Source organism: Aristolochia californica, unplaced genomic scaffold (genome assembly GCF_029961685.1).
Source record: "Aristolochia californica isolate CCGP_79_NKW_82.1479 unplaced genomic scaffold, dmAriCali1.0.hap1 SCAF_16, whole genome shotgun sequence".
NCBI classification, from domain to species: Eukaryota; Viridiplantae; Streptophyta; class Magnoliopsida; order Piperales; family Aristolochiaceae; genus Aristolochia; species Aristolochia californica.
Window position 1 is genome coordinate 21,555,697 of NW_027181837.1, and position 23,942 is coordinate 21,579,638.

Sequence of the window (23,942 nt, forward strand, 5' to 3'; positions counted from 1 at the left end):
CACGGCCGGGGGAGTGCGAACTCGTTGGGGGGCGGAAGTCGCTTTCTTGTCGATCTTTACGGCTGGGTGAAGGACGAGGGAGTACGGAAGGAAACCGCCAGCCCCTCCCTTCCCCCTCCTGACGTGGGATTCCACCAGCGCGGCCTTTCATAAAGACCCTTTTTTTCCAAATTCTTTTTTTAAAGGGAATATTCTTTCTCTGTGGGGCCCCTGAAGGCTCTGCGTGGTTTGCTAGGTGGCGCCAGTTTCAAACTTTCCAACGTGCCCGTTCCGCTTTACGAACCCTCATGTCCGAATTTACTAATTGTCCCGCAATTGACGGCTGCTGTCGATCGCATCCACGTGTCCCTCCGATAAGGCCTTTGTATTATGTGGAGTTGGCATCTGGTCCTGTCCGGTCGGGTTCAAGGTGAACCGATCCGTGCTACCAACCCATTTCAATAAAAATTGGAGATAGATTTGGATTAAAAACCTAACCTCGTCTTTTGTGTCCCTCGTCCTGAACCAATAAGTTTTTTACATACTCGTCCGGTTAGACCAGGTTCAATATTTAGGGATAAGAAACCCATCCAGCCTCAAACGGGTGAGAACGGGACAGGTTCCGGTTGAAAATTAGGTAGATGCGGTCCAGATGTAAAGATGGACGAACAGGATTACAGGATCGAATTAAATAATTTCACGGGGGAATCAAATATTCGGAGGCAATAATGCAAAAAACGAGAATCGGGATTCTGCAAGGCACGCGGGGAAAGGGCGCGTAAGAGTGCTGGCAGAGGAACGTGCATGTGAGTGAACATGGCACGCAATAGCTGTGACGCAATGCACATTTTTTCCAGCTGTGAGAAAATCAGCATTTTGGATTAATGGGATTATTTAATAAATAAGATGGGGAAATTAGACGTGTTGGGATTTAAAAATAATTAAAATAGATTGCGGGGGTGGAGTGAATGATTGGTAATGAGTGCACTCATTTTATTAATGCCTTTTTTTCTTATTTCTTTTATTAATACGATTTTCCGTATAATTTGGAGTCAAAGACGCCGGATCACTCCCATGTGGGAACATTTAATGTCCCTCCTGCTTTTCCCTGCCAATCTGCCATAGCCAGGTGGTGTTACAGGGGTCACACCCACATTTATGTGGTTGGCCACTTCATGTCTAACCCTAGTTGGCAAAGGAAACATTAAGAGTGGTTTCGCCCTTTACTCACAACTGGGGCCTAAATTGTCTCCCTGGTGGACCGGTGGGGGTTAGGGTTCTGTTTTTTTGTGATCTAATTCAAAACATGGCTGAATGGTATGTCTTTTGGTGATATGTGGTGTAATTGTTTAGGTTAGATTTGGTGTGGACTTTTGGGGTGGTAAGTGGTTTAAGCAATGCAATTTTGACTGTGAATGGTCTTAATCTTTTAGAGAGTCGATAATATTGGGTTAGTTTTGTCACGGTCAAGCCTTTAAGAAATTGGTGTGCGGTAAAAACATATATGTTTCTCGTACGAAAGGATTGATAATATGATAAACAAAATTTCGCTAACTATAAGTCGATGAGACACCACTAGGCACTAATTTATCCTAAACCTTGATTAATGGGTATAAACTTCCCAAACTTTGAAAAGGATTACATAAAAAAAATATAAGTTGGTCAAATACTGAATTTGTGCAAAGAGTTTATAAATCATTTCATTATAAATCAAATCTCAAAGGACCAAACATTTTCATGGGACTAAGTGGGAAAGAAGAATCCTTTTTCCAAGACTTTTTTGAACCATGACATCAATACCAAGTAAGATATAATCCTTCAAATAAGATATGGGTGAGAGGAATCAATGCAGGCATGTGCTCACATATTGGCACTCTTCTAGAGAGATAAGCCCAATGGGAAGACACATAAAACCAAAATAAATATACTCTATAGAATTCATACAAAATGACAAAAAAAATAAATGTTATTGTATTTGGCCTTGATTATTTAAATAAAAAAAGTATTGGAATTTTAAGTTTGTTCCCTTTTCTTGGATTCTCATCCAAATCGTGTAACATGTTCATGTGCTCCATCTCTGCAACCTTAGCACCTTAGCTGCCCATGACAACGTTAACAAATTTTCTTTTCCCGTAGTGCCTATGACATCATATTTTTTCGGATAGAAATGAAAAAAGAGTAAAAAATGAGTTAATTATTTTATTTATAAAAATTATAGAAAATTCTTAAAAAAATTCTCTTAGAGATATTAAAAAATTATATTTAATATATTTTTTTATGTAAAAATAATATTTGATATATAAATTTCTTTGTTTATCAACACTCTTGAAATCCCATTTTGATGAGAGATATCTTCACTAGCCATTAGACATTAGCCATTAGCCATTAATTTAAGGTCTTAATCATATTTTAAATCTGATTAAACAAATCCGTGGTGAGACCTTATTGTCTAAGGACACCGATGTCCTCCACTAGGTACATCAAAAAAGCTAAAATGTCCCTTTGAATGTGACCAAGATGGACCACCTTAACATTGAAACCACATCAAACCAAACTCTCCCTCTTAACATCAATTAAGTTGCACTAAATTGCGTTTTCTATTCACATTACTTCTTTGTCATTTCAAATGCTTTTTGTTGAAAAAAAATTAAAATTCTCTCTCTCTCTCTCTCTCTCTCTCTCTCTCTCTCTCTCTCTCTCTCTCTCTCTCTCTCTCTCTCTCTCTCTCTCTCTCTCTCTCTCTCTCTTTCAATCTCTCTCTCGAACTGCCTTCTAATCTTCCACAATCATGGCGGTTTAGCCAATGAGGCCACTCGAAGGAAGGTTCTTATGAGTTGCCATATTCTTAGTAGAAAAGATTAAGAATGAAAGGAGGCCTGAACAATAATCTTACATCTAGCCCAGGTCTGGGTTACATTGGATCCATGAAGAATATTTTCATCTGAATCCGACCAATTAAATATAAACGTTGGAAGATCTGAACGAGTGATCCCATCCATCAAAAACGATTTTTAAACATGATTTTTATTGTTCCAAAGAGGAAGTTTGAATTTGAATTCATAACTCTTTAGGAGGGTATCATAACTCTTTCAGGTAAGATAGAAGAAAGAAAAATTGTTTAGCAGTTCTCTATTTTTTAGTTTGACCAATTATTCTTTTAGTTGTCGGATCTGTTAATATTAAGGACTACATCATTTACTAATCTTTTAATTCTATCAATAGAGATATGACCTAATCTCCTGTGCCATAACATGAAATATTTCCCATTTTTGTACACCCAATTCACTAGGATTTAGTACATAAATATAGATCATATAATAGAATGGAAATAATACAATCTGCGGAAATTAAAAAGACATAATCCATGTTTACTAGTACATCAATCAATTAATCTTTATAGTTTAAGATCTATGCCATCAAAGGTGGGATGCTCTGCTCATTCCTGAAGAAATTATCCTTGTCAACCCTACCCTTCACAAGGGCCAGCCTCCTGAAGTTGCCCTTGAAATACTTCAAGCCCCAGACACTAGCAGTAGCATAGCTTGTATTCGGCCCTTCATTATTCCTGCCCAAGTCAAGATCCTTGTAGTTGAGATAAGCAGCCCTTGGAGCCTGGGTCACGTAAGGGGTCACAAAACTGTACAAGCTCCTGATCCAATTGAGATACCTCTGTGCATTGGCTCCGGCCTCCCAATTCACATAGTGTTGGATGTTGTACAGGTTCCCTCTTCTGTGTGGGAATGGTGTTTCAGTCTCTGAAACAGCATTGATTTTCCCACCCAAAGGCTCGAAGATCATGAGACCTCTCTCTTCTTCCAATAGCTTCCCCCAGATGCCTCTTAATCCGTCTTCAGAAATGGGTTTTGTGACAAAATCAGATGTGGCCTTGAAAGAGTTCCTCCCTGATTTGGTCCTGTTGAGGAGAGCTTCCCTGGGTGATCCAGAGGGGAATCCATCAAAATACATGGTTGACTCGACCCAGCTCATTTGCTGGCAGTCTTCCGACTTCAGACCCAGTTCAGGGAAGCTCCGTCTCATCACTGAAAGGAGGTCTTGAACGCTTCCTTGGTATAAGGAGTTGAATGAAGCTTGAACAGTGGAGTTCTCCCCTCTCCTGGTAGCTTGAAGGATGACTCTGATCACTAGTTCGTCTGGGAGCTGGGGTGCAACATTCTGCCAAATGGTCATCAGCCTCGTTGCTCCTTCTTCCACAGTTCTGGAGACGGTGAAAACAGTTACAGTTGGAGGAACCTCCACCAGTTTGATTTTCCATGACAGGACCACTCCGTAGCTACCTGCTCCGCCTCCTCGGATGGCCCAGAACAGATCCTCGCCCATGGATTTTCTGTCAAGGACGTTTCCGTTGACATCTACAATGGAAGCATCGATGATGTTATCGATCGATAGGCCATACTTCCTCATGCTGAGCCCTATCCCTCCTCCGCTGAAATGTCCACCGAGGCCCAAGGTGGTGCACACTCCCGCAGGGAAGCCGAGGGTTCCACTCGTCTCCCCGAGTTTGTAGTACAGCTCTCCCAGAATTGCACCGGCCTGCACCCACGCCGTCCTATCTTTAACGTTAATGTCGATGGCTCGGTAGTTGATGAGGTCCAGAATGACGAAGGGCTCGCTGGAGAGATATGACAGTCCTTCATAGTCATGGCCGCCACTGCGGACTCGTATCTGCAGGCCATGCAGCTTTGAACAGATTACAGAAGCTTGGACCTGCCGTTCGTATCTTGGTGTGATAATGTAGAGAGGTTTTAGGGCCGAAGGTGAGGAGAGGTATGGGTTCTGTGCAGAAAACTGCAAAACAGAGTCGTAGGAAGACGAGTTGTGTGTGTAGACAACTGATGTGAGATGGGTCGCAGTAGGGAACCTGCCGGCAAGACATAGGAGGAAGGATTGTTCATCTGTCGAAGCTGAAGTAGTGCAGGTTGATGACACAAGGAAGATGACAGAAAGCAGAGAGAGAGTAACAGAGATTGATGACGCCATTTTTCCTGTTTAGGAGCTTCAACTGAATAGAGGTTTAAGAGATGGGTTGTCGTAAAATCTGCAGATCAGTTCCTTTAAATAGAGATTGAAGGGTTGCATGAATAAATAGACCAGATCTTCTGATACCTCTCAGGGCGGAATTTTCTGTTGCCGTGTGCTTATTTTCTCAGCATTTATTTCTATCTATCTTTATCTTATTTCTTCCTGTAACTTTTCTCTATAACACGAGGTCTAAAGAAATTCAATCGGGGTCGTTCATTCATGTAGGTCCCATGTGATTTGATGATCCAAAAAATCGTCTCAGGCTGGAAGGTTCTTCAATAGTCTCATAATCTGTTTGAATCTTTCAATTTTCAGACGCTTTGACGAGAAAAATTCAATTCTTCCCTGAGAACGTAAATATTAAATGAACAACACCGTAGCCCGAAATTCTCTCTACTCCTGAGAATTTTCTGAGAATTTTCTTTGAAACAAGAACTTGAATTGATCTATATAATCGGCTGAGATTTTTCTTTGAAACAAGAACTTGTAATCGGCTTCTTTGAACCTGTGAATATTCAACCCTTTGACAGGAAACTTTCTTCATGAAATGTCACTTCATATCGGGATTTCATTCATATGGCGAGTTCTCAAAACCATTAATGGTTTCGACAGTTATTAAATGAACAACTTCCCATTCATTTCATCTTCATATATATCCTTCCATTGATCGGTAAAATATTCAATAAGATGCTTCATTAGTTCTTAACCCACTGACCATTTGAATACTCCATTCTAATACATTAATTTGATTACCCAATACTGTAAGTTCCTGTTTTAATGACTTGCGAAAGGTACATTTCTTCTTCTTCTTCTTCTTCTACGGAACTACTTTTCTCTTTCTGTGACCAAAGAGGATCAGGATCCAGAAACCCAGAAGATCGAAGACTATTCCTCGTGGGGATCTATAAAACGGAAAGAGAGTTCCTCATGTAGAATCAAAATCCAATGAGCTTAATATACTTGCAGCTCAATGGTTATGATCCAGAAGGAGGCCAGTCGCCATTGTTGCAGACCACAAGTTTGTAAGTCCTGAGTAGCTTCTCTTCGTTCGTCTAAAATAATGGTAGACGTCCAAAATGTAACAAACGTTATCGTATAATATAGTTTCTGCTACATGAATCATAATGTCAGTTTTTAAAATACGAGACGTATGAAGTAGTCCATTGATGAAAGTGAATGCAGCCAATGTTTAAGCGTTCTTGTCAAAAATCAATTACGACGGCCGGGCCAATTCCAATTAGGCGGGCTGGAAGGGGAGACAAGCAAATGAAAGGGCAAAAATTGGATGAGTTATGGCTGGAGATACCATGAAATGGATAATTAAATAAATAGAATGAAAAATATGAGCTTTGTATTAAACATGAAAAGTTTGAATAAAAATATATGAAACTCGAAAATTGTTTGAGTTGATAATTACTTTGTGAGTTCACTTAGGAATTGGAGTCTCTTTTAGTTTGAGATTGGATTGTAAACGTCGCCTACCGAGACTCAAGTTACATTGAACTTTATAGTGATAAAAAAATCTTGCTACTTGGGTCGAGCCATAGGTAGGCAAAATTTTCTTCCCATAAAATGTTTTAGACAAGTTGTAGTGGCTGAAGTGTAGTTGTTGAGAGAGTATATTTGTTGTTCAATGTCAAGGGAGATAAGTTTTTTTGAGCTGAAGTATAGAAGTTGACAAATGGCATTAGCTGTTGTAAGCCATAACACCTAGTGTAGGTAAGCGGTGTTGATATCCCTTTGTGGGTCTAGGCTGGTGTTACCTAGTGAGCTGCAAGAAATCACTTTGTGGATTTAAGTGAGGAAGTACCATCATAATTTGGTTATTCTGGTCAATTGAGTAGTGCAAGTCCCACTGTTGGCAACATTATAATAGACCTTAGTGGAAATTTGTTGTAGATGTTGTAGGGCAACCCAAAGTTAGAAGAGCCTCAAGGTGCAAAATATAAATTTGGCGGTCGGGGGGTAGGTATGGACTAGCTATCAATATAAGGATCGTGAACCACCTAAAAAATCCTTGTGTACTTTGTTAATGATTGTTTTCACTTATATTTAATTATTATACATAAACATAAATTGTACCTTACTCTTTCATTAATAAAAAAGGATAAACGCACCCACGAGGCTTAAACAGAAAGAGAAATTATGACTAAAAGTTAACATACTTACTCACAACCCTCTAGGTTTGTTTCTCACTGGACCTTACAAGTACTCGTTGGTATAAACAAATCACATAATGATCAAATTTTAGTTTGTTGTTATTTAAATTCTTTTAATGAGGAAAAACTCTAAATGTTATATTTTATTTTATTGTTTCAAAATTTAATAAAAAAATAGAAATCCCATTTTTGAAAATGAATTTAGTTGCATCGTTTTATCGGCACAATAAAATTTGATCATTGAAGATGACTTTAATCACACTATTTAATATCAAAGTGAAATGTAATCATTAAAAACAACCTTTACCACACTAAATTCCTTTGATCATAGTATTTAAAAAAGAAACCAAATTTAATCTTTGAAAATAAAATTTTCGAAATGACTTTTTAAGTCATCGTTAAAAGTTTCGGTTGCTCGGTAGATTTAAGATTCTCTCGACCTATATGAGTTATGATTGAATTTTATGTGGGTATTTTTATCTTGTTCATATTTAAGTTAGATCCAACAGGATGGAGTACAAAAGTAAATTTTTGTGACATTATTGGAGGACTACTCTAAGTTATATAAATATTTATGCTGTGTTACAAAGATGTGTAGATAGATTGTTCCAGACAAAGCCTTGTAGAATCCTAAATAAGCACTCTTGAATGGAATTGACAAATGTTTATTGAACAACCATCCAATTCAGTATGTCTTATTTTTATGAATGTAAACCTTGTAATAGAATCGTTACAATAATGAAACAACACACCTCAACTGTATCACTTGTGACTACAAACATCTTGAATAATCATCTTTCTAAGATCTATGCTAGCAAAGGTGGGATACTTTGCTCACTTCTGAAATAATTATCCTTGTCAACCCTACCCTTTACAAGTGCTAACCTCCTGAAATTCCTCTTGAAATACTTCAAGCCCCAGCTAGTGGCACTTGCATAGCTTGTATTTCGCCCTTCATTCCTGCCCAAATCAAGATCTCTGTAGTTGAGAAAGGCACCCCTGGGAGAATGAGTCACATAAGGAGTCATGAAACTGTACAAGCTCCTCATCCAATCTATATACGTCTGTGCATCAGCTCCCTCTAACCATGTCACAACATACTGGATGTTGTACAAGTTCCCTTTTCTGTGTGGGTAAGGAGTTTCAGTCTCTGTGACATCATTTATCTTCCCACCTAAAGGTTCTAAGATCATTTGCCCTCTCTCTTCTTCTAATAATTTCCCCCAGATGCCCTTTAATCCTTCTTGTGATATAGGTTTTTTAAGAAAATCTGATTTGTTCTTGAAAGAATTCGTCGCAGACTGAGACCTATTGAGCAGAACTTCCGTGGGTGTTCCTGAAGGGAATCCGGCGAAATACATGGTTGATTCAAGCCAACTCATTTGCTGGCAGTCTTCGGCCTTCAAACCCAGTTCAGGGAAGCTCCGATTCATCACTGAAAGCAGATCTTGAACATTTCCGTAGTATAATGAGTTGAATGAGGCTTGAACTGTAGATTTTGTTCCTCTCCTGGTAGCTTGAAGGATGACTCTAATGGCTAATTCGTCTGGGAGCTGTGTTGCAACCATCTGCCAAATGGTCAAGAGTCTGGTTGCTCCTCCTTCAACAGTTTTGGTGACGGTGAAAACGGTTACGGGAGGAACGGTAACCAGTTTGAGTTTCCATGAAAGGACCACCCCGTAGCTTGCTGGCCCGCCTCCTCTGATGGCCCAGAATAGATCCTCGCCCATGGATTTCCTATCAAGGACGCTGCCGTTGACATCCATAATGGAAGCATCAATGATGTTATCAATGGCGAGGCCGTGTTTCCTCATGCTGAGTCCAATCCCTCCTCCACCGAAGTGTCCGCCGACTCCCACGGAGGGGCAAACCCCAGCAGCGAAGCCGAGGTTTTCACTCTTCTGTCCGATATTGTAGTACAACTCGCCTATGGTTGCACCAGCCTGCACCCATGCCGTTCTGTCTTCCACGTTAACGTCGATGGCTCGGTAGTTGATGAGGTCCAGTATGATGAAGGGCTCGCTGGCGACGTACGAAAGGCCTTCATAGTCATGGCCGCCACTCCGAACTCGTATCTGCAGTCCATGCTGCTTGGAACAGATAACCGCTGCTTGGATCTGGGATTCAGTTCTGGGTGTAATTATGTACAGAGGTTTTACAGGCGAGGACGACAAGAGGTATGGGTTCTGTACGGAAAATTCTAAAACGGCAGTATAGGAAGACGAGTTCCGAGAGTAGACAATCTGTGAGAGATTGGTGGAAGGCAGTAATCTGCTGGAAAGACATTGAAGGAAGGTTTGATCATTTGTTGAAGCTGAAGAGAGGGAGGAAGATGAGACGAGGAGGATGAGGGAAAGAAGAGACAGAATACTGATAGAGATCGATGACGCCATTTTTCTTCTTCGGCAACTTCAAATGAAGAGAGGATTAACAGATGGGTTGTCGTGAAATCTACTGATCAATTCCTTCTTAAATAGAGAATGAATGGCTGTTGAATGACCAAAGCAGATTTTCTTTTGTTTGATTTTCTCTGGCATGTGTTGATTTTCTTCTCAGCAATTAATTCCGTGTGGTTTATGTTGAGTTTTTTTTTTTTTTGACATATTATGAATTTTAAAAATAATAATCAAAATTAAATTGATTGTCAAAAATATGCTGATGTGACAAGTTGCCTGGGAGTTGGAAATGGAGAAGGGAAAGCTCCCCATCTCCTCCTGGTTTCCACTTGAAAATCTTATTCTCTGCTGTAAAATAGCTGCCCGGCCTCCCCTTTCTTTCCTTTTCTGTTCGGATAAACGTTACAGAGGGGAAAGCCGGCCTCCAATCCCCCTTCGTCTTTGTCTGCGCAGACGGAGAAGGGAAGTCATATTTGTGGAGCTGATAATTTCGATTCCCCACGAATGTTGGCCGGAGAAGCCAAGTGTTTGATGGGGGCGGGACTCTTCTGCATGCGTTATTCGTAAAACTTCTAGTCCCAAAAAACCAGTATTTTTCCAAACATGAAACCTTTTCCTATTAATCTGGTAATATTTAGTGAAAACTCATTTGACTATTTTTTTAAAGTAAGCGAAAAGAAGAAATTAGTCGAATATCAAAGTTAATTCTGTCAAGAGAAATGAAATTCGTTTTAGATTTTAGTTACGGAAATTGCTTTCTTCTAAAACCATAGGAGCAAGTGGAAGAAATTGTTGGCGTGAACTGTCTTCCAGAGGAGGAAGGTGAGGTTTACAAGAGTCTCAGTTTGAGAGTATCTGTAAATTGAGAGGAAGAGTCCCTCACGTATAACCAAATTGATGGCCATAAGATTTAAAATATTTGCAGACAACAAATAAACTGTGAAGACGACTCGTTGCAGTCGACAAATTCCAAAGTTCTTCCTCCTGCAGCTTGCTGCTTGTCAGTCTCCGAAGTTATCCATTTCAATTATTTTCCTTTTTATTCACGTTCTCTCTAAACCACGGTGGCTGCTGTCAATGTTTACATTAGAAAGGTGGAACGCTCTGTTCATTCTTGAAGAAATTGTGTTTGTCAACCTGAGCTTTCACAAGTGCCAACCTCTTGAAATTTCCTTTGAAATACTTCAAACCCCAAATGCCGGATTTGAAATAACTTGGCTTGGCCAATCCATTAATACCCAGATCAAGATCCCTGTAGTTGAGGTATGCAGTCCTAGGATGTTTTGACACATGAGGAGTCATCTGATCATACAACCTGTTGATCCAATCCAGACCCTTTTGAGCCCCAAACCCATCTTCAATCCCCATTAAGTATAAAACGTTGTACAGGTTCCCTTTTCTGTGTGGGAAAGTGATATCATGAACTGCAATCTCACTCATCTTCCCACCCAGAGGCTCCCAGACCATTATCCCTGATCCCTGTTCCAGAAACAACTCCCACAGACCCTCCAGAGCAGTTTCAGATATGGGGTTTTTTACAAAGTCGGATTTGGCCTTGAAAGAAGCTTTTACACCTGATGGTGGCTCCCTGCTGAGCAGAACCTCTCTGGGTGAGCCAGATGAGTATCCTCCGAGGGTGATAGCAGAATCTATCCAAGTAGTCTCCTGACAGTCTTTTGCCTTCAGACCCAGCTCAGGGAAGCACTCTCCGGTCAGCCTGAGGAGCTCTGCTGATCCACCAAGAAACAAGGAATCAAATGTTGCTCGCAGTGTTCTTTTGCTTCCATCGTATGCACCTTGCACCAATGTTCTGATGAATAGATTCTCATGGCATTTCTCTGGAAAATATTGCCAACGATGAAGGATTTTTGTCGCTCCTTCTTCTAAGGTCCTGCTGATGCTGAAAATGGTAACGATGGGAGGAACAGGGACGAGCCTGATCTTCCACGAGAGAATAACACCAAAGCTTGCACCACCACCTCCTCTGATCACCCAAAACAGATCCTCACCCATCGATTTTCTATCAAGGATCCTCCCTTCTGCATCAACTAAGAGAGCCTCAATTACATTATCAGCAGCCAGGCCGAATTTTCTCATCAAGGTGCCGATTCCTCCTCCGCTAATCAGCCCACCAGTGCCCACTGTAGGACACATACCCCCAGCAAACGCATGAATTCTACTCTTCTCAGAAATCCCATAATATAAATCTCCAAGAGTCGCTCCTGTTTGAACCCAAGCCGTCCCTTCTTCAATATCTATAGTCACTGCTCGAAGGTTGGCGACGTCCAGAACGACAAATGGCTCATGAGAGACGTAGGAGAGGCCTTCGTAGTCATGGCCACCACTTCGAACTCTCACTTGAAAGCCGTGCTTCCTGCAACAGATCACTGTTGCTTGGACCTGGGTTTCATCACTGGGAGCAACTATCAGGACAGGCTTGGGAGTTGTGGAGGAATTGAACCTGAGATTTTTTATGGAAGACAGCAGAAGCCGAGTGTAGGAAGTGGTGTTTGGGATGTGCAGAGTTCGATAAGTTCCGTTGGATGAAGACAACTTCTGGGTTAGACAACGCAGCAAGCTTTCATCGTCTTGAACTGCAATTGAGGACACAGTAGTGACAAGGAAGATCAGAAAGAGCAGGACGGGCGTGACGGAGCTAGAAGAAACCATGTTCCTGCTCGTCTCTCCACTCTCCACATCACTCACATCAGAGAAATCGTTCGTGTAATTATAAAGCTTCTAAAGCTAGAAATGGGAACAAATCATGAATGCTCGGACGTGATTCAGCAACTTGCAGCCTGCTTAATTGACTTGAACGAAATCGATAAGCTTACTATTGAGAGAATTCGTAGCAAACAACGAGTTTGAAAGTCAAGAAAGGAAGCGCACAGTCAACATTCCAAACTGCAATGGTGCCACTGTCACCTCGAATTAGAAAAAAACAGAAGATAAGGAATATAAACACACAAAGAAAACAAATATACACAGAATTTAACGTGGTTCAGTCTATATAAACTATAATCACAAGCAAGAAAAGAGAAAAAATTTACAATCAAATCCAGGAAATTACATAAATTATTCGCCCAAGCTACCATCTGAAATATAAAAACAAAATTACATCCACCACAACTAAATAAGCAATTTCAATACTAGTTACTCAATTATTTGGACATTTCTGTTGAAACCATTGCGCTAAAAGGCTCGAACCTCTTAAAAAATCAACCGCATGGATCTTATACAAGGACTGGCCCGGTCGATACAAACAAATATTTCAAAAATTTCCAATTTCAATAGTAGTTCACTAAATTTCTGTCACTTCCTTCAATTGTCTAAACATGTTTGTACATATTGTCATTTCGTTTCTTTTTTATGAACTTGATGCAATTTTTAAGGGTTGAACTTCTTTTCAAAAATTTAACTACAAACAAAATGAGAATTTAGTAAAAAATATATCAAATTATTGACCTGTAGAAAAATAAAATTTTATATGTGTATATTAAGATGAACATTTCTAGGTTATATCAATTGTTATAAGAATCTCAAATGTTTGTGTATGGTACCTTTCGAAGTCAACATAAAGATAGAAAAATTAGCAATTTTCTATCAAATAGTTCAAATTTATAGACATAAATTTATAATATAAGATAACAACATCTTAAAAGATTGTATATAATGTATTTTTTTTCAAATTTAGAATTATATCAATCAAAAATATGAGTTTATTGAAATACCAAATATAGCCATATACCGATTTTCTTTTACAACTGATATTATCCCAACTACATCATGCTATCCTAGAGAATTACTATTACAAATAAATTAAGATAAAAAATGAAAAAGAAAAACCATCAAATAATAATAAAAAATATTAAAAATAAATATTAGTTATCCAAGAATAACTTTTATCCTCTCAATAATGTGTGTATGCAATGATTCCTCTATTTAGGCTTGAAAAAAAAGAGTGCAAGAGAGAGAAAACAGGTTGACATAAAAAGAAAAGAAGAAAGAGAAAGAGAAAATATGGTTCAAAACAAAAAAGATCAACAGACTAAGAGAAGAAAAAATCCTTGAAAAAAAAAAAAACAAAAGCCCCTTATCCCCCTAAAAGTAATAAAAACTAGTTGAAATAATGGGATCAAAATAGAGAACAAAAATTTTCTAATAAAAACAAGTGAGAAAAATGTAATTAAGAAATTTAAAAGGTTTTCTGTTGGACTCTTTTCCATTTCTTATTAACGAAAAACCGAATTTAACTAGGGTTTTCCGGTCCTATAATACATGTAAGGGACTTGAAAATTGTTTTGTTGGAGGAGATGATACCAAGTGGAGACCAAACACTTACATGGAAAACATTATATTTGCTTAATAATCTATTTGAATAAGTTTAAAATTAATAAAATAAAAATATATAATAGATCTAATTACAGCATCCCACTTTGGTCTACCATATGTTTGATGGCCACTTCAATTTTTAGAGTCTTTCTAGTAGCATTAGTTATCTCTTGAAAGTTGGGGAGGGGGACAAAAACCTTTGGCATTTTGATTTTATCTGTTTGATCATTCTGATTAAAACATAAATTATTAACATGAAGGTGATCGATCTCCTTATTCGCGTTGATGAAATTTGCAAAAGATAGGAGAAGTATGATGCCGAGAAGCAAAGAAATCTTAATGCTTCTAGTAATGATCCATTTGCCCAACTCTTCGCAAGCGTCGAAGATGACATCGAAGCAGCTCTCGCGGTTTTTCTCAATCTGCATTTTGGTGTTTCTTTAAATTCACAATTTTAGGGTTCTTCTTTTATTGTTTTTTGTTGAAATTAACGAAATATAATTTTTCCGTTGTGTATTTGTTTTTTGTCCGATATTTTTTTTTTTTTCAGAAATCGGAGGCAGCCACAATGGAGAAAAATCGAGCGGGCCAAGTGGCCATGAATGCTGAGATAAGGCGTACGAAGGTCGTCTGCTCGAACAAGTCCAGAAATTACAGAAGTTGGCTTTGAAAAAGGTTTTTTTTTTTTTGTGATCTATGACCAAGAGAATAAATGGAAAGTCCGGTTATTTGATTTCTTCTTAAATCTAAACAACTTTTATGTTTATTCTCGATTATTTTACGATGAGAAATGATCACAGAAACAGGAAAATTTTGAAGGAGAAGAAAATATTAATTATTCTCGATTAACTACAGGTGAAAGGTCTTTCAAAGCAAGAGCTCGCTGATCGTGCAGATGTAGTCCTTGCACTTCCTGAAAGAATTAACGCAATCCCTGATGGCACAAGAGAAACCAAGGATAAAGGAGGTTGGGGCAGCTCTTCTTCTCGCAATGCAATCAAATTCGATGAATCCTCCGGTACTAGAACGCCATTATTATTGAAGTTTTTCTTTCATTTCATTCATTCTACAAATACATATTCATGTTTATGTTTCTGTAAGTACAGATGATGCATTAGAAGGTGGGTGGGTTCTTTCAGAAAAACGAAGAGTCTAGCCAATTCAGACAAGAGTATGAAGCTCGAAGAATGAAGCAGGCAAGCTTTCTAATTGTACAGTTTTACCAAGTCCAGTTTTCTCATGGTCGATGATCTGCAATTTGTGTTGGATCAAGGTTTAGAAGTTATATCAGACGGACTGGACTTGCTGAAAAATTTAGCTTATGACATGAATGAGGTTAGATATTCCTTTTCACTGTCCTCAAATTGGTTTGGTTTTTGAATGTGAGATTACAAAGGCTTTTTTTTCTTCTTCTTCTTAAAATAAATGCAGGAATTGGACAGACAAGTGCCTTTGATTGATGAGATTGATTCCAAGGTGAGAAAGAATTCTTATTTAGATGTGATATGGTACCTGATTTGTAGATTCAAAGCTCGTTAGGACCTTCCCATATCTCCTGTGATTCACTTAATGAACTCTTTCTTCTTCATATGGATATAGCTTATAGTTTCAGAAATGAATGTTTCTGGTCCTTCCAATATGGAAGAAGCTAATTCTCTCTGTTTGAATTTTATGAAAGGTGGACAAGGCAAATGCAGACATGAAAAATACCAATGTCAGGCTTAAGCAGACCATCAATCAGGTGAACACATTTGCAGAGAAGCTAATCTTTGTCTTAAATGCAAAATGTTTATGATGGCACAGATGAGATCCACTAGAAACTTCTTTATTGATATCATATTGTTATGTATCATTCTGGGAATAGCTGGATATTTGTACCAGTAAGTGTCTTCCCTTCAATGTTAGCTCAAACAGTTTACTTTATTATGTTAAGATTTGATGTAGCTTTTGCTTTTTATTGCAGTATATTGAAGTAGTGTCACAGCTGGAGTGGCTGGAGAAGCTTTATTGTCTAATCTATTTGCTTGCTTTCTTAACTCTTTGGATCTTCATCTTTGGTAATTTTTACAAGACTTTCCTCAAATCCAAAGATCATTGTTATGTTGGAAGCAACAAAAATTAACAAAATCATAAACAGAATCAAACACAAAGAACAAAAACACACACAAGGACTTGATGTGATTCGACCAATTTTGCCTACATTCACACTAGAAGAAAATCGACCAATTTATGTTTTAGGGTGTAACATAAAATGTTACTTTCAAACGGCTCTTATGATGTGTTAAATGATACATGTTATATAACACTGAGATACAGCCCTTAAGATGTATGGAACTGAAACAGTGTTAGTTTTGATTAGTGGCTTGGCCAAAAAAATATATAATCCAAAGTTAGCTCAAAGTTTTAAGTGTTCACTTATAATATCTAACTTATGACATGGTAAGAAACTACCAATGGCCAACCTCTTAAACTTGCCTTAGTAAAAGTAGTAAAATGAACTTTAATTGGTAAATAATTTCAAAGTGTAATAGTACTAGTTCATTGTGTTCGACCACGTATCTCAAAGTATATGTAAGTAAAGACTTAGATCCAAATCTTAATACTTTGCAAAAGAGTCTTTAAATGCCCCAATAAATCAATATACTAGAATGTATGATATGATTTGGAAATAAAGGAGGTTGCAAATACTGATTTCAAGTGTTAGTCAATCACATAACTACAAAAAATATGATCTTTAAAAGCACTTGGCACACTTTGATTTAAGTGAGACCTGAGTATACAATGAAGATTTAAAAGAACAAACATTAAAATATTGAGCTTATGAAAAAAAACTAATCAAATTTGACTTCCTTTAAAGCTTTGGAAGCAAAAACTTTTTAAATCGTGTGTGAAAGCTTGAGACGCGTGATATTCACGATGACGAGAGAGATACTTTCTGATAGAGATCAAGATGATCAGGTTAAGAGAAGTTGAGATTGTCTCAATTTCTACATCTACAGTCATGTAGATGTGTAACTCTACATTAATGTAAATCCTTTTATCATTTTGTAACTATAAATACATGTCTTTCTTCTATACTTTCTTCATGCCAAGTTTGGATTAAAAACCATGATTTTTAATGTTCAAAAAACTAGTCACAGTAAGTGGGTAAGGCTATTTTTAGGATTGAAAAATAGGTAAAAACTAAGTCCAAAAATTGTAAAAAAATCATCAAAAAAATATTTTTTATTTATTTTCGAACATGGTAGTAGGTCGTTTATTAGATTTGGAGACCTACAACTTTTGAACCTGGGTTTAACATTTCAAGGATTTACATTCTTACAGATTGGGGTCGACTCTTGTGCTTGAGATCAAATCCTTTTTTTGTGTTAAACAATGGTCGGCTTCTTTTTCTTTCTCAATTCTCGCTGTTTCAAGGAAACAACTCATTTTTCCTTTTTCATCATTTTTCTACTTTTGTAGGCATCAACGCCTTCTATTTCTACGTGAAGTAGGAATAGTGGCAGTCGACTCTTTTTTCTCTGTGAAAACCTTTTGATTTTTATAGTTGATTCCTTTAGCTCCTTTATTTTGACAAAAGGGTCAACTCCTATGCTGACGGGCCAACCACTTTGATGGCTTCAACTCCTTTTTCACCTTCAAAAATTTTTGTTTCTCTGTACTCGACACCCTTTTTGTTTCTACTATGACAAGGGGTCGACTCCATATGCCCCTTTTTTTTTTTTTTCTTTTTTCACTTCAAGGCTTCTTCTTTTCCACGGATGAGTTTGACTTCTATGCATGAGCTCAAGTCCTTCAACATTTGGCACTTCAACTCTTCAATTTTTTAAACTCAAGTGACTAATTTTTTACTATATGTATGATCAACACCTTTTGCTTGTTGGTTGATTGCACAAAATGATTATTTTTTTCTCTTGTTCAGTCAAATGGTGTTGTTGAGTTCTTTGGAGGGTATCTTGTATGAGCCGCTTGCTTCCCTTTTTATATGGACTATTGAGATGGACCATTGCTATTCGAACTAATATGCTACCAAAAATTTCATTTGAGAGTTTTATGAGCTATTTAAGACACTTAATACACATCATCAGTAACATGAGTGTTTTCTCTCACTAAAAGTAGCTCAAGGAGGATTCTGAGACCAATAATATTTTCCTCAAAGTTTACATTGATTGACCTCAAATTGACAAATCAACTAGAAGAAACAGGTTTTCAAAGATGTAAGAGAGGCCTTTATAATCATGCAACAGATAGACTGATGCCTGGATATGTGTTTTATCTGTGGCTTCAACAATTAGGAGAGGATAAAAACTCTAAATTTTGTACTGAGGATTGAAAAAGTATGGTATATGATGGGTTATTTTGAGTGTATATTCTGGTTGAGAAGGTTGAATGGTGGGAAGGCAACGGATTACTGCAGGCCAGATTTAGATAACCAGGACAAAGACGAAAGGTGGCAGTTGCCGTGCTTTTTTACCCATTTTCATTCCTCTGTGTTCTCAGTAATCAACTTCAATACAAGTTTTTCAGGAAGGACATTTGGTTTCTTGCACCATTACAATTTGTCAAATCCGGTAACTTGACTCTTTATGGTGTATCCATTTTATCAAACTCAGACTCTTTTGATTGTCAAAAAGCTCACACAAGATTGTTTAATATCTCAGGCGTTGATTTTTACTACTTTATATTGCCATGTTTAGCAGCCTATCATTTCTTATGTGTTTGCCTTCTTTTTTATATAGATTCTAGAGGTTTTCTCAATTAGAGATTGCAGCCAGGTGAGGTGAATGAAAAACCAGTCTTATACAACTTTCTTTAAAAAAATCGATTCCTCTTATAGAACTATATTATGATAGCATGAAGGATAAAAGTAATAGAATTCCTTTGAATAAAGATGAGCCTGAGAAGGATACAAGTTTGTGTTCTGCTGAGCTTAACCTTTTTCACAAAGGAAATTGAGTAAAACCCATGCAAGATTTATTGAGATTATCTAACTTCTGCTTAATACAGATAACAGAAAAATAAGCAAATTGAACTGGTCATGCATGGCTACATTTGAAAAAAAAAAAAAGAAAATGCTATAATCTTCACTTGCAGCTCACCTCTTACAAAGTCTACAGAGGTGGAATGCTCTGCTCATTCCAAAAGAAATTATACTTGTCAACCTTACCCTTCACCAAAGCAAGCCTCCTGAAATTCCCTTTGAAATATGGCACACCCCAAACACTAGACTTGAGGAAAGTAGTATCGTCCTTCCTATTCACCCCCAAATCAAGGTCTCTGTAGTTCAGATACGCAGTCCTTGGAGACTTTGTCACGTAAGGAGTCATATACTTGTATAATCTATCAACCCAGTCTAAACTCTTTTTAGACTCCTCAGGGTTTTGCCAACCCACAAAGTACAGTACATCATACAGGTAACCTCTTCTGTGTGGGAAAGGGGTCTCATAATCTGAAATCTCATTCATTTTGCCACCCAAAGACTCCACCTGTATTGATCCTTGCATCTCTTCCAAAAGGAACTTCCAGATCCCTTCCAACCCATCTTCAGAGATGGGTTGTTTCACAAAATCAGATTTAGCCTTGAAAGTGGCTTTTCCTAACGGAGGGTCACTGCTCAAAAGAACTTCTCTGGGTGACCCAGAACTGTACCCACCAAAAAAAATAGTTGAATCTATCCAACTCATTTGAGTACAGTCTCTTTCCTGCAAACCCAATTCAGGAAAGCACTGTTCCATCACTGTGAGGAGATCTTGAACACCACCAACATACAAGGAGTCGAACAATGCTTGGACTGTTCTACTTCCATTTACATTGGCTGCTTGCAGCCTCACTCTGATGAAGACATTTTCATGGCACTTCTCTGCTACATATTGCCACCTATTCACCACCTTTGTGGCACCTTGTTCCAGGGTCTTGGCTACGTTGAAAACTGTCACAGTGGGAGGAACAGCAACTAACTTGATCTTCCATGAGAGGATGACACCAAAGCTGCAAGCTCCCCCTCCTCTGATAGCCCAAAACAGATCCTCACCCATCGATTTTCTATCACGAATCATGCTGTTGGAGTCAACTAGGAGGGCATCAATGACATTATCAGCAGCCAGACCATACTTTCTCACCAAGCTACCAATGCCGCCTCCACCAAAAAGCCCACCTACCCCCACGGAGGGGCATAACCCTGCAGGGAACCCTAGAGTCCCACTCTTCTCTGCGATTCTGTAGTACAATTCACCAATGAGGGATCCTGCCTGGACCCACGCAGTTTGCTCTTGAATGTTTACAGTAATGGACTTCAAGTTGACAAGATCCACAACCACAAATGGCTCATAGGCAACAAATGAGAGCCCTTCATAGTCATGACCTCCACCACGGACTCTCATTTGTATGCCATGCTCCTTACAGCAAAAGACTGCTGCTTGGACTTGGGATTCGTGTGTGGGTGCAATTATAAGCAGAGGCTTGGGAGTTGTGGATGTATTGAATCTTAGATTTTCCAGGGACGATTGCAAGCGATTGTTGTAAGCAACTGTGTTTGGGAAGTAAAGAACCTGGGTTTGGTTCGCAGAGGAAGACAAATTCGGGGAAAGGCATTGGAGAAAGGAGTCAAGGCTGGTAGCGGAAACAGCAATACAGAATGAAAGGAGGAGAACAAGAGCAGGCAACCAAGCAGTTGAAGGCGCCATTTGCTTCTCTTCTTCCCTCACACATGATTCTCAGTGTCCTTCCCTTGGTTTATAAAGACCCATCTCGTCCTCAGTTTCAAACCTTTGAATTCTTATTTGCCAGATCTGCAATTGAAAAAAGACTTACAGTGACAGTTTGGATTTTCTCTTCTTTAATAAGCTTTTGTTCATAATAGATTGTCATGAATTACTCGTGGCTACAACGACGACTGGACTCTTCTAATATTGGATTTTTTGACTGCTTTGCGTTAAAAAACTAAAAAAAAAATCACATTTGAAGCAATCCAAGGTTTCTTTTTCTGTTCTTACCCCACGAAATAATTCCTTCCTCTGTTTCTGGGTTTTACTAGGCGTGTATGAAAGCTCCATTTTCCTAATTTTTTTCCCAATCACAGATGTTCCTTGAACGTCAGAAAATCGTTTTTTTACGCCAGACTCCGCTGCAGAGAAACAAATCTTGAAACTCTTTTGCTTCAACCACCATTTTCGTCATTTCAGTGTTTACTTACACGGTTCTTTGCTCAGACTGCACTTCAGCTTTGAAGAAACCATTTTCGTTTTTGTTCAAATAAAACTACAGTTCGCAAGTGATTGTTCTCAATTTGAACTAAAAAAAATTGTCCATTTCTCACTTTTTAACGCCTGCAAACTCGTCACATGTGGTTGCATTTACGTCTCTGAATTCTTTTCCCGTTTTTCTTGACTTTTTACCATTACCAGCTGCAAAAATTGTCTATTCTTCCCTTCAAGTCTTAAAACCAGGGTAATGAACTGAAAAGACAGCAATCAGTGCGTAGAATGGAAGGATATCCTCTTGTCTTCCTACTCTGATGACTTTAATGCCATCATCGTCTTCTATTTTCTCCAACAGTAGAATCCATATCTGTGGTTGCATCTATCATGAAGTCTGTACTTTTGTGCTTAATTGCTTGGATGAACTGAAAAGACCGCAGTAGTGCATAGAATGGAAGGATTTTCTCGTCTTCCTGCTCTGATGGCTCTAATGCCATCATCATCTTCTATTTTCTCCAACAGTAGATTCCATTTCTGCGGTTGCATCTACCATGAACTCTGTACGTTTGTGCTTAATTGCTTGGAATCCCTAACCGTTTTTCAAAGGAAGGAATCAATAGTTTGTCAAAGTCTCCGTATGGTAATAAGGGCGATACCTTTCTTCAGCTACCTTCGTTTACCAGTAATGTTTAAGATGGATGAAGATTGATACCGACATTTGTCGAATTGAATCAAGAAACTGAAGAATTAATGGATCTTGTGAAGCAAGTCAAAGTCTTTACCGTGTGTCATGGGTATAGAACGTTTAGAAAAGACGACTCCAGCAGTAGGAGAGGCCATGGCGGCTGGCAGTCATTCTAGAACAAAACTTATATATTCGATAATTCATTGCCCTGAGCAGACTGTATCTTTATCGGATCTCTGGGTATAACTCTTGATTTTCTAAAGAATAAAAAGATAAACCTGACTAATCTGACCACTATATTTGTTTCAATTGCTAAACAATTGACCAACTTGGGTATTTTGTGGCTAAAAATGTAATCTTTCTATGCATATCAATTCAATGTTTTAAGATCAATATAGTTAGGAGGACTCTTTTTGAAAAAAAACATGAACCCTAAAGTTTAAAAAGGACTCAAAGAATGAAATATGTCAATATATTAATTCTCAATGTTAGGTGAAATGGCTGAGTACTGTTTATAAAATAGACTTAAACCTACTCTCCCACATCTACTTGCACCTGTGCTATCATATAATTCTGTCTTTCAAGAAATTATAACTTGTTCTACCCCCAAATCATATGATTGTTTAGATTGGCTGTTGAACTCAATAGTAAAAAACCAAAAAAAAATGACAAACTTCAAATATGATTGATTGTTCTTATTTAGTTATTATTTCGAATAATTGTGTTCTCATATGACTAAATTCATAGCAGGAGTCGTCATATCATATCAAATTAATGTTTTTTTATTATCTATTTACCCACAATCAAAATATATTAGTCTATCACATCAAATGTTAAGGATATGAGTGTAAGGTCCCACTAAAATATATTGGAATGTGGCTTCCTCTAGTTATGTGAGAAGTCCAAAGTGTTGCTAAAGGAAAGTCACTCAAGACTCAAGAGACTACTTACTTGGTAATGAGTCCCAAAACTGCCTAAACTCAATGGTAAGATGAGTGAGCATCCTCACCAAGCATACCTCAGAGGGAGTCTAGAAATTATGTGGCAACTTCATGAAAGGAGAGAGTTGGCTTCTTTTGTTTGAATCTCTTGTGCTCTTCCTTAGTGTCATCATCACTATCACTCTCCTCATTCCCATGGCTAGCATCATCCTTCACAGAAGAATGTGGGTCAAAGGTGGGACGATGAGCAACCACACCTCTCAAAGTCACCTGACTGACAAACACCATTCCCTCCCCCGTGGAGTAGCCAAGAAGAATCTGAGCTCTCCTAAGTAGAGCCATGATAATCTAACCATGCATAAGACTCATATTCTTTTTAAGCCTACATCCGCATATTGCATGTAAGACATATGCCCTAGGTTCAACTTGAACCCATGCTTGATACAGTAGATAAATACATTGTCGGGAAAACTGATTTCTTGGCTAATTTGCTCCCAATAGTATACCCCACAATGAATGAAATCATCCTAACCTAAACAGGTCATTGGGATGTCCTAAGCCATAGAGATCTTCATTTATTTTGGCTATGGATGAACATACTTGGTAGAGTATACCGAACTAGAGCTATTACATTTTAAAATTGCCCGCTAAAATTTGGATTACTACTCTTAAGTTGTATTTTGGAATCAACCATTATAGTAAGTCGATTAGCATGCATACCTAGTTTGAAAATTAATTCCGATTGTACTTTGACAAATAATTTTCATACCTAGTTATTGAGGACTACTTTGATATACTGAAAAGGTACTTAGGAATTAGAGTACCTATTAGTTTGAGATTGGATTGTTAAATCTGCCTATTGGGAAGTAAGTTACATTAGTGAGCAAGCAATCCTTGCTACTTGGTGTCAAGTCATTGGTAGGCAAGACTTTTCTTACCATAAATTGTTTGCGATAAGTTGGAGTAGCTAAGGTGAAAAAGGTGTATTAGCTGCAGAAAAGTATTTGAGAGAAGTTGTCGGTGACTAAGGTGTAGAAGTTGAAAAGTTGTACTGACTGAAGTATAGTTGTTGAGAGAATGTATTTGTGGTTGCACATTAAGTGAGAGAAGTTATTCCAACTGATGTGTAAAAGTTGACAAGTGACATCTGTTATTGTAAGCTACAACACCTTATGTAGATAGGCAATGTTAAAGTCCCTTTCTAGATCTAGAGT

At 38.1% G+C, this 23,942-nt stretch overlaps 4 protein-coding genes and 1 pseudogene across 4 annotated transcripts; 1 reads left to right on the forward strand and 4 right to left on the reverse strand.

Annotated features, from left to right (window-relative positions):
* Positions 1–3,387: 3,387 nt before the first annotated feature.
* Positions 3,388–4,977, reverse strand: LOC137952735 (berberine bridge enzyme-like 26). Its single transcript, XM_068799793.1, has one exon. It carries the CDS (start codon positions 4,975–4,977, stop codon positions 3,388–3,390), a length of 1,590 nt encoding a protein of 529 aa, XP_068655894.1.
* Positions 4,978–7,984: 3,007 nt separating this feature from the next.
* Positions 7,985–9,571, reverse strand: LOC137952736 (berberine bridge enzyme-like 22). The gene has a single exon (XM_068799794.1). The coding sequence runs from the start codon at positions 9,569–9,571 to the stop codon at positions 7,985–7,987; it is 1,587 nt and encodes a 528-aa protein (XP_068655895.1).
* Positions 9,572–10,660: 1,089 nt separating this feature from the next.
* LOC137952737 (tetrahydroberberine oxidase-like) lies at positions 10,661–12,244 on the reverse strand. Its single transcript, XM_068799795.1, has one exon. It carries the CDS (start codon positions 12,242–12,244, stop codon positions 10,661–10,663), a length of 1,584 nt encoding a protein of 527 aa, XP_068655896.1.
* A 1,916-nt stretch (positions 12,245–14,160) lies between these two features.
* Positions 14,161–15,790, forward strand: LOC137953852 (syntaxin-71-like; annotated as a pseudogene).
* A 3,055-nt stretch (positions 15,791–18,845) lies between these two features.
* Positions 18,846–20,589, reverse strand: LOC137952738 (berberine bridge enzyme-like 24). Its single transcript, XM_068799796.1, has one exon. The coding sequence runs from the start codon at positions 20,587–20,589 to the stop codon at positions 19,018–19,020; it is 1,572 nt and encodes a 523-aa protein (XP_068655897.1). The 3' UTR covers positions 18,846–19,017.
* Between the last annotated feature and the right edge of the window lie 3,353 nt (positions 20,590–23,942).

Bases quoted from the DNA above. Each gene is read 5' to 3' on its own strand.
- LOC137952737 (XM_068799795.1), bottom strand. From the start codon at position 12,244: ATGGTTTCTTCTAGCTCCGTCACGCCCGTCCTGCTCTTTCTGATCTTC.
- LOC137952736 (XM_068799794.1), bottom strand. From the start codon at position 9,571: ATGGCGTCATCGATCTCTATCAGTATTCTGTCTCTTCTTTCCCTCATC.
- LOC137952738 (XM_068799796.1), bottom strand. From the start codon at position 20,589: ATGGCGCCTTCAACTGCTTGGTTGCCTGCTCTTGTTCTCCTCCTTTCA.
- LOC137952735 (XM_068799793.1), bottom strand. From the start codon at position 4,977: ATGGCGTCATCAATCTCTGTTACTCTCTCTCTGCTTTCTGTCATCTTC.